The following is a 10,766-nucleotide window of genomic DNA, read 5'->3' as shown; positions in this document are numbered from 1 at the left end:
GATAGAATTGGATGCAATACTCCTGTCGATGCCGAACCAGAGTTTTACTACTCACTTTGAGATGGCTCGCTTGACTTATCTTAAGACCCCTGTTCCATTTGAGTCGAATAAATCTTTACTCTTCCCTGTTAAATTATGATACTAGGCCTTTAAAAATCCCAAAACAATTATTTAGACTTTCGGACTTCTGTACTTTCTTGTCACTGGATTGAGTTGTTGCCAGCTGTGGAATGCTGGGCAGTAGGGTAAGAATCAGGCTATGTTTAGGCCTCATTTTATTTTAAAAAATAAATTTAGAGTACAAAATTATTTTTTCCAATTAAGGGACAATTTAGCATGGCCAATCCACCTACCCTGCACATTTCTGGGTTGTGGGGGTGAAACCCATGCAGACACGGGGAGAATGTGCAAACTCCACACAACCAGTGACCCGGGGCCCGGATTCGAACCAGGACCCTCGGCGCTGTGAGGCAGCAGTGCTAACCACTGTGCCACCGTGTGGCCCAGGCCTCCTTTTATTGGTCCTGCTGGTGAAAACGGACTAGCTGTGCTAAATAGGGCAGCTGGGTTGTTAGATTGTGCTGCCTAATGCTGATGCTGCTTCAGGGTACATCCAATGACCAAATGTCATCTACGGAGCACCAGTTTGCAGCCATCGCATCAGCCACTTCCCATCACTGTATGTCTGGAGGTCACACTTTACAGCTAAACCTACACTAAGGAATTTGGTTACAGTGGAGGAGGGGTTTGTGCTGAAGCCCCCACTCTGCTGCTTTAGTATGATTGTAGAGGCCAGGAGGATTAAAGCCGTCGGGGTAGCTTGGCAGTTGCATTGGGGGTAGCCAATTCTCTGCTTTCACACTTTGCTGTAGTCCACGCAGTGTTCCCATTGCACCGCAGCCGCAGAAAGTATCAAATGTGTTAAGTGCACGATATTGAACACTCCTGATTCGACTTAGTAATGTAACAGGCAAAATATATAGCTTTTGAATTCTGAATAATATGCTTTGTTCAACATTGCTCTAGCGGAAAAAAATGATCATCGTATTTGAAATTATTCTGAGGCCGGATTGAAAGTCTCGACAACTTGGTGGGTCGAATCGCTTTGAAGACAGCTCCTTTGCATCTGAACCGACTGTCCCTTCAATTACTGCCTGCTATCTATTCTTCGGTTTTATTGCAACTATGTTTTTGTTTGCAATGGGAAATTAGATCGGAACTATGGTCGGTGTGTTTCCCTAGCGATAAAAAAACCTAACAGCCATAAATCGATTGGCCAGAGCAGCTGGAACTTCCCTCCCAGTCTGTTCCAGGAAAGCATTTGCTGATGGTTTGAGATGTATCCATAATGAGTCCCCCTTCTCATATTCACTGAATGCATCGAATCCATTGTCGATTTAATTGGGAAAAAAACGAGGACTTTGAATAATTAAGTTCGTGTTTTACTATGACTCCGGAAATGCTGGTTCGCGCAAAACCATTTCTCAGCAACTGTTCTGGGGCATAATTTACATCTCGTATTTGTGTTCTGGTCTGCGGACTCTAAAGGGGAGGAACTTCTGTCCGTCTGCGATTTGATTACAAAAGAGAAATCGCGCTGGACTATTACTTCTGAAATCTACAATGTGACAGAGACACCGGGAAAGGCACAGCACTGAGTCGGTGTCAGTCCAGAGATGTTAACTCTGGGCGCTTTCTCCCTCTTCCTTGTCCTGGGAATGAAGCGCCTGATGTGACATTAGGGGACGGTTGAGAGTGTAAAGGACTGCCTTAACTTTCGCTCTGCCTCCACGGCTCCAACTGAAATAGCGTTTGAACTGAAAAATCAAAAGAAAGTCTGAACAAAGGCAAGCAGAGCGAAGATACGTTTCATTGAAAGAGAATTTTCAGCGGGTCGCGATTAATTGTTCCAGAAAGGGTTGAAAGCGTGCCATTGTTTATTCAGATCATCTTTGTTTGGGTAATAGTTGTAAACACTCACTGGTCCAAATAAGGAAGTCAGGCTGGAGGTGTAGCATTACGTGCAAGCGCGGATCAGAGATTGCACAGTCTCTCTCTTCTCTGTCGACTGCAGGCTGTTGGTTGGAGGGGCGCTGTGGTTAGTGGAAACCTTTCGCGTCATTCCAGTGCGGAGTCCTGCTCGCTTACCCAGCCTGTGGGGCTGAGGCAGAGAGAGGCACAGAGGGAGGCAGAGAGAGAGAGAGAGAGAGACAGGACCAACACAGCAGCATCAGCACCTGAGCCTCGCCACTCTCTAGCATCGCTCCCCTCCCCACCCCGGCCAGGAGCTCCACTTCACATCACTGACAACTTTCCCGCTTCGTCAGCCTTGGAAAGTGGGGGGGACGGGAAAGGCTGAGGAGGGAGGGAGCTGCCCAAGTCAATGCTCCAGCGGCGGGGGCCCATGCACTCCCCGCCCAATGTGCAGCCAGCTTCGGGGGTCGTCCGAGGATGAAGTTTGGAAGCGGACCCCTGATCCTGAATGTGGGGGGGACCCGATATTCGTTCCCCAAGGACGTGATCAAGGACTTCCCCCTCAGGAGGGTGAGCAGGCTTCACGGCTGTGCCTCGGAGAAGGAGGTGCTGGAGGTGTGCGACGACTATGATCACGAGAGGAACGAGTATTTTTTTGACAGGCACTCCGAGGCGTTTGGCTTCATCATGCTTTACGTCAAGTACGGGAAGCTCCGCTTCGTCCCTCACATGTGCGAGCTGTCCTTTTACAACGAGTTAATTTACTGGGGCCTGGACCGCTCGCACCTGGAATATTGCTGCCAGAGGCGCCTGGATGACAGGATGTCCGACACCTACACCTTCTACTCCGAGGAGGAGGAAGAGCTGAGGAGACAGAAGAAAAAAGAGTTGAAAAAGAGCTCGCCGTCCAACAGGAAGTGGCTGGATAGGATGAGGAGGACTTTTGAGGAGCCCACCTCGTCGGTGGCCGCCCAGATTCTGGCCACCGTGTCCGTGGTGTTCGTCATCGTTTCCATGGTGGTGTTGTGCGCCAGCACACTGCCAGACTGGAAGACAGCCGAGAACAACAGTGTGGAGGAGCACAGGTACACAGAGAGTTTAATGGGACCATCAGGGTATCTATAACTCCTTCTTAAATTGTGGTGTTAAGTTTCTCGATGGGTGTGAATGTCTTTTGTCCTCCAATGCGGTCTCCAAGTGTGTCTGTCTCATGTTTATCTCTGTAGTCCTTGTTCTGTCTCTTTTCAGGGTGTTTTCTGCTCCACAAAACAAAAATTGACAAAACACACCTCCCTCAGTTTACTTATCGCACGTGTTGTTGCAGTTCCGAATTTAGATTGGTCAGATTCGTGTGCAAATAAGAGTGGGCTGTTTATGGATCTCCTTCAAGGCCTGACTAAATGGCGTCTAGGCCAGAAAGCGGGTAGGCTCAGGGTAAATCTCACTCCAGACATTCGAGCGCCTAATCCGGACTGACACTTCAGTGTAGTGCTGAGCGAGTGCTGCGGTGTTGGAGGAGCCAACTTTTGAGAGATGTGGATGTAAACGATCTGAAGAAACTTGGGGAGGGGGGGGGGGGGGCATTTATCCCTGAACTTTTTGCAATTTAGGGACCATGTCCTCTGCAAATTTGGCTGCTGCGTTTCCTACCTGACGACAGGTACAAAAATAATTTGACCTAAAAACCTTAGGGGGAGTGGGGGCGTCAAAGATGGTACACAATGCAAGTTTCTTTCTCCGTCTCTACACATCTCCCCTTCCACGTACACCTTCCCAAATGACAGATATGAAAGCAAATCATGCCAGAACCCGCCAGAGGAAGTCTCCTCCAACAAATCGTGTCAGATTTCACTGGATGGAAACCCGTTTTCATCGGAGGCGGGTTGTTTTTCCGTGGCCTGTCCATCAGGGGACTGGATCGCAGCATCGATGGAAGTTTCCGCTTAATTCTGCAATTTGCAAACAAGGGCGAGATCTGGAATTATTTTTAATGTGCAACGTTGAATGTGAATTGGATGGGATTGAGGTTGTGTGAATTATTAAAAATATAATTGATATATTTCAATTAGGAATTGGGATCTAATTGCATGCAGGAGAGAAGTACACTCCCCGAAAAATGAACCTTTTCATACAAAAGATGTTCACACAAATAGTTCTCTTCCAATCCTTGTTTACATGCTCAGTTAACAGCGACAATCCCAAGCTCCCAAGCAGGACAAAGTTCCTGCCTTTTGTATAACACTGCCACGAGTCCTTCCGCTTAACTAACAAATAAGCAAGCGTAAAGTCTGTAATGGTACCAAACCTCAGAAGCCTATTTAATTTTGAACATCAAGGGTTAAATAACACTCTGGTCCAAAGTACTGTCAAATATCCCTCTCCACAGAACTCTCGGTACTTAAATGAAAATGAAATTACTTAATAATTAACATGCTTAAAAAACCTACCTACACTCAAAGCTTCGCGGCTGCTTAATTGCAGTCCACACATTTTCTTATTATGCCCTTCAAATTACTCCGATGCCAAAACCATGTGCGGCTGACGGTAATGCCCCCACTGTTAATAATTATACTCCAAATGTCTCCAGGATGATTGTCAGACACTTTCTCAGTGCACCTCCTTTCCTATTTGGCTAAGATGCACTGACACACACCATGTCAAATTAGCATGACATCTTTTGGTGAGAAAAACACGTATATAATGTAAAGTTACCGCTCAGGAGTATCCCTCTCCCCTCTGAGAAGGTTTTGACTCTAGGTTACCCTATAGAGGTTTGAGCGCACCATGTAAGCTGGTGGTACTGAAGGAGTGCTACATTATTGAAGCTGTGCATATAAATGACCCGCTGGTCTTTGAAGAAAACCGGGGTGGCCAACCCAATATTCATTCTTTAGCTCCTTGCTCTGAGCAAATTTTCCGATTGTGTTTCTCTGCACTGTCGGAGGTGCCACCTTCCCGGTTAGAGTTTAGACTGAGGCGCTCTCTGCTCCCTCGAACAGGTTTCCCAGGAGAGAGGGGGAGTTCGGACGCTGTCCTATTCAATATTTATCACTCAACGGACGCTTAAAACAAATTATCCGGTCATCTATGTGTGGGGAGCCTGGTTGGCACATTAGTAATTGAAAATTACTTCACTGATAGTGAAATGGGGCTTTAGGGGATTGTTAAAAAAAATATTGATTTTCTGTATAGTTTTAACATAGCTCGCGATTGGACATTATAAATTTGATGTATTTCCTGGAATACAGAGGAACCTGCCCTGTAAAAGCAAATTCAATTGTTGATGGGGGATGGAATCAAAGTATAAGGCGTGATTAACTAGTTTATCACAAATTGAAGGGCGTGTTTGACGTGCCAGATGTTGCAATTAAATTCAGGTTTCTTACTGCAAACAGCCCCAAGTTTTCTTCCCAGACCAAAAGGCACGTTTGGAAGGAACACGCCTTTTAAAAAAGTTACCGTGGCCGAGATAGAAGCACAGTTGGGTGAAATGCGAGAAGTCCGAGGTTAGAAAAGGAGGAGGAGGGGAAGGAATTCTTTAAATCATTGAGGCTAAGACACCAACTACCTGTTCCTACCACCAGGAAGGCCACTCTGCTCCTGGCGCTTCGCCCCCCGCTCAGACTGAACCAGATCGATTTGATACCGGTTTGGCTGTGTGGAGAGTTGCTGGACAGGGAAGCTGATGGTACTGAAGGAGGGCTACACTATTGATCATCAAATATTGTGTACTCCACTATTCCTCTCAATAGTCTGTACTCTGGCAGAGATAGCGGAACGCTTTTGATCGGGGCGAAGAACTGTCCCGCAGTTGAAGGGATTGCCCCTTCTTTTGATTGTTTGTCCGGCGTGATTGAGGGACACCTTTTGTGCTGTGTTTCCCGGACAGCCTGTGGGAGACACAGTTAGTTGGGTGATTTGAGCGGCCAGCACAGAGGTGATAAGATTGCGGCTCCATAAGACAAGCTGTGAACCCCAGACGCCTCCCGCTGTTCTGGTCACCAGCAGCCCCGCCCGCTCCCAGTCCCGTGTCCCTTATGTTTCACAAGATTTGGTCACTCTAATACGACACCCTGGATGGCGGGTAAACACTGGGCTGCTTGTGTACATGTTTCAGTGATATTGGTGGTGCTGCGTGGGTGGTTGTTATGCAAGTTCACCTATTGCCATCTCTGTTCCTTAGCCATTCCATCCAAACATCATTATGTATCTTGTTGTGTTTCAATCGCCGTTGCTTGTTTTACTTTTGTTATTCTCGTTTTACCTCTCCAGGATAATCGAGGCGATCTGCATGGGTTGGTTCACCGCCGAGTGCATCGTCAGGTTCCTCGTCTCCAAGAACAAGTGCGATTTCGTGAGGAAGCCCCTGAACATCATTGACCTGTTGGCCATCACGCCCTATTACATCTCGGTGCTGATGTCCTTCTTCACCGGGGAGAACTCGCAGCTCCAGCGGGCTGGGGTGACCCTCAGGGTGTTGAGGATGATGAGGATTTTCTGGGTGATCAAACTTGCCCGTCACTTCATTGGCCTGCAGACGCTGGGCTTGACTCTGAAACGCTGCTACCGGGAGATGGTCATGCTCCTGGTGTTCATCTGCGTGGCCATGGCCATTTTCGGCGCCCTGGCCCAGTTGTTGGAGAGCGGGCTGGACCTGGAAGATAAAAACATCGCCTACGCCAGCATCCCGGCGTCCTGCTGGTGGGTGATCATCTCCATGACCACGGTGGGGTACGGGGACATGTACCCGTTCACCGTCCCCGGCAGGATCCTCGGGGGGATGTGTGTGGTCAGCGGCATCGTCCTGCTGGCGCTGCCCATCACGTTCATCTACCACAGCTTCGTGCACTGTTACCAAGAGCTGAAATTCAGGTCGGCTCGCTGCGGCAGGAGCTTATCACTGGAATACCTGAATTGATGCGAGTAGCGGCACGGGCTAGAGGGGCCGAATGGCTGGGGACTTGATTGTGACCCTCCCTCCCCCAACCCACATTGCATGAGTGAATTAGAAATTCCTCCCCCCTCACCCCCACTGACAGCCATCCAGGCTGAGGCGTTTATGGCTGCAAGACCTGATCTGCAGGATCTGAGCCGTGGACAGATGCTCTCAGGTCAAAATTCACGGTTCAACTGCAAAATGATGACTTGACTTTTAACCCTGGGAGAAATGATCAAGTTGGCGCGACCGAATGTCAGCTCAGCAAAGGTCTGACACTGTCCCCATCTGTTGAACAAAAATATAAACAAGCCACTCGGAGAGACCTGAGGGATTGGTAAACATTTTGACTTATGGCATCAGCCCCGCGGCTCAGAGCTTGTAAACACACACAGCCAACTTGCTGAAGTGTGGGGGGGGGGGGGGGGGGGGGGAGGATGTAAACTTGCTCAACCCTATTCGATGCAGATTGATGGTTCCAGCAGGGGAGTGGGCTGATCAATGTGGCAGCATCTCGCAGTGGTGCCGCCGGAAAGCTCACCACCGTGTTTTTTTGGGGCAGTTTGGCCTTTCCAGTGGAGATACTAAAGGTCATTTCAAGCAGTCAGTTCCGTGAACCCAATTAAAACTTACCCAAGGCCACGCATTCAGGCCTCTGGGTAAGGCTGTACGAGGAGGAGTCTGCACACGTGAACACGAAACCTAATGGAACCACACACGAAGAAACTGGGAGGGCTGCTGATTTCAGTGGCACCTCTACCATCCCTGCAATAGCAGCCTTGCTGCCGGCGGAGGAGGTCAGGCAGTAAGTTGTAGTCTTAGGGCAAATGTTTACTAACAACGACGCTTCACTTAGGGTTAGCTGGTGCAGAATTAGCTGCTTAGTTCAGAGGTTAGGGAGAAGGGAACGTATTTATTCTTTAGGGGGAATTGTATTTTAGTAGTTTCTATCAAGTATTTCTAACAAATGCCTCCACTATACGTCTCGTCAAATTCCCAGTCTTTGCAGAAGAAGCTTCCAGTCTCGGGCTGGGTGACATGCAACAGATGCCCAGAGGGGTAACACAAGAATCAAATGATTTTTGGCACGCGTGTGTACTCGTATGGGACGAGCAGGCTAGGAATGAACGATTCCTGATGCTTCTCGTGTTCCTAGGCTAGCTGTAGCATGACCCTAGGCGCCATGCAGAGCTCTCATATATACTGCTAGCATGCTCCTAAATGCCAGCGATCTTAAGGAAACCATTCAGCTACTTCAACCTGCCCATCAGGTGGCCTTTTCTTCAGATCGGCTCATTGGCATCAATTTATGCTGAACACGTCCTGAGCATGGATTGGTGCTTAGGAGTCGCGCACATTGGGAGTGGACATGGGAAGAGACAACCTGGAACCAACCTTCCCCCAAATTCTACCCTTGGGGTGACCGAGAAAATGCTGTGTCCTTGGAGTCAGATTCGAAAGTAGAATCCTGACATTTGAAAAACAGCCCGAGCGTCCGGTTAGGGTGCAGCAACCTCAATGCACAGTAACAGAACGCGCCAGTCACCATTGGATAGGCAATGAAAGTGATTAATTAAACCTGGAGGGGCAACAGCTCTGGAACATCTTTTACAGATTTATCTTTTGAGATTGACTGAGGAACAAAACAAGAATTACTCATCTCTTTCCAGCATAAAGGGCAAGATCTTTAACAGAAAGTTTGAAATGCACGAACGCCACCCAAGACCGGCCGAAATTACCTTATAAATGCACGATTTTAATTGCAATACAAACATTGCAAAGGACATCTGTCACTTTCCATAGATACAGTGAGGTATATATATACAAGAAAGGGCAACATGGAAAGACATACAAACTGCAGATGGAGCACAGACTTTGATACTCCCAAAAGCACCTGCGCCAGGATTATCGTCCTTTCATTTGGCTCCCATAAAGGCCTGTCCAGATTCCCTGATTTGAGACACAGGCCGAATGTAAATTCTTCTAATAATCCAGTGTTAAAGGATCCTGCAGATAGTAAGTAGGGGTTTCAGCACGGCCCTGCACTTCTACCATGCAAAATAAATAGAATTTTTGACGACCTAACGTTTTCTTTGGAGGTTATTTTGGAATGATCCTGATAGTTGCTGAAATTGAAATACAATTGAAATAGGACCGAGGTATTAAGACATGCTCGATTGTACTGGTGGCTGTGAACACTTCATTATTGGAGCAGAGCTCGTCCTGGGCCAGTAGCTCCACACTGGCCCCTCAAGCTGCTGACCTACCTGGGGGCGGCCGGGTCAGTGGACTTGAGGTGGGCAAACATCGAGGAAGCTTCAGTAGACCTCAGCCCCAATTAACAATGCCACACAGACTACTGTGGCAAATCCGAGCCCATTTCAGACTCTTGTGAAAGATATTTGCTTATTTTGGTTCTTGATATTCTGTTTTCCAATGTATACAGAAAATTTATTTTAAAGTATTAAAATTATTTGCTACAACGTTCCTGCCGCTTTAACCGATGAGTTTGTATTTTTATAGGACATGTACTTTATATGTGACCTGGACATGGGCAGTTTTTGATTAAAATCAAATATGGAACGATTTTGGGTGATAGAGATACCACAGGAGGAAAGAACCAACGTGGGACTGAAAAAGCTGTAGATCCAACAGGTTCAGGAAAGGTCATTTCTTAAACATAAGTTCTTAATTGGAGCATTTGTGGAGTTTTCTGACTGACACCTGGTATAAAGTTTAAACAAAGTTCCTTCGCAGAATTTGGAAATTACCTTATAAAAGCACAATTTCAATTGCAATACAAACATTGCAAAGGACATCTGTCACTTTCCATAGATACAGTGAGGTGGCAGGACTACTGTGGGGGGGGGGGGGGGGGGGGGGGGGGGGTGTTGTCAGGATTAGTAGGCTGAGGGCAGACTAAGGCAAACAGAATTTTAAAGTTACTTTATTTGTATAAACATATTATGAATTGCTACATTTATAGTGGGAATGGTCTGTGTAAACTTGAGGAGAAGGGTGTGATTACAGCATGTCATGTTTTTTAAAAACTCGTTCTCAGGATGTGAGCATGGCTGACAAGGCCAACATTTTCTGTCCATCCCAGTTGCCCTTGAGCAGTGGTCAATCAGCCACCTTCTTGAACTGCTGCAGTCCATCTGACATAGGTACACCTACCGTGCTTTTCTCTGTCGTGGTTTGATACAACTGAGTGGCTTGCTGGGACATTTCAGAGGGCAGCTATGCACCAGCCACAGTGCTGTAGATCTGGTGTCATTCGTAGGCCAGACCAGCTAAGGGTGGCAGATTTCTTTCCCTAAAGGACATCTTTAAGCTAGATAGGGTTTTCCGACAATCTGATCATTTCATGATAATTAATGAGACGAGCATTTTATTCCAGATTTATGAATTAACTGAATTTAAATTCTCCCAGCCATTGTGACGGGATTTGAACTCATGTTTCTGCAACATTAGACCAGGCCTATGGATGACAAGACCAGTCACATATTACTCTGCTACTGCCCCTCAGGCAGTTTCCATCATAAGCAGAGACATTGGAACTTTTAATGGTACAGCTGACAGGATGTGTGTGCAGACACAGAGTGGTACATTTTCCACAGGCCACATCCTAAAGTCCCATCATAACTTTTTTTGGGGGGGGGGGGGGGGGGGGGAGCTCCCATTTTTTTTCAGAGATTCTGCTAATCTTCAACTGATGTTCCAGTGGGAATCAGGAATATCAGTATGGGAATTTCAGACAAATCTTTTCAGCATATTATTGATTGATCACCTGTGGCATTGCATATGGTAAGTCAGAGAATCTGGACTCTCTCATTTGTCTGTTGTTTAATGTGGC

At 47.1% G+C, this 10,766-nt stretch overlaps 1 protein-coding gene across 2 annotated transcripts; it reads left to right on the top strand.

The window, feature by feature from the left end:
- Positions 1 to 1,857: 1,857 nt before the first annotated feature.
- kcng3 (potassium voltage-gated channel, subfamily G, member 3) lies at positions 1,858 to 9,397 on the top strand. Of its 2 annotated transcripts, none has more exons than XM_038812819.1 (2): positions 1,858 to 3,059; positions 6,247 to 9,397. In XM_038812819.1, exons 1-2 carry the CDS (start codon positions 2,452 to 2,454, stop codon positions 6,890 to 6,892), a joined length of 1,254 nt encoding a protein of 417 aa, XP_038668747.1. In that variant the 5' UTR covers positions 1,858 to 2,451; the 3' UTR covers positions 6,893 to 9,397. The 2 variants fall into 2 exon arrangements, with proteins under 2 accessions (XP_038668747.1, XP_038668739.1); XM_038812811.1 differs by having other exon boundaries at positions 1,858 to 3,089.
- Positions 9,398 to 10,766: the final 1,369 nt, after the last annotated feature.

The sequence above is a fragment of the Scyliorhinus canicula genome, chromosome 1 (assembly GCF_902713615.1).
Source record: "Scyliorhinus canicula chromosome 1, sScyCan1.1, whole genome shotgun sequence".
Taxonomy (NCBI): domain Eukaryota; kingdom Metazoa; phylum Chordata; class Chondrichthyes; order Carcharhiniformes; family Scyliorhinidae; genus Scyliorhinus; species Scyliorhinus canicula.
Note: the sequence above shows the minus strand (reverse complement) of the source record. Positions and strands in the feature narration are given on the sequence as shown.

Coding starts and splice junctions, on each gene's coding strand:
- kcng3 (XM_038812811.1), top strand. CDS start 2,452: ATGAAGTTTGGAAGCGGACCCCTGATCCTGAATGTGGGGGGGACCCGA. Junction 3,090..6,246: donor AGTTTAATGGGACCATCAGG/GTATCTATAACT, acceptor TTACCTCTCCAG/GATAATCGAGGCGATCTGCA.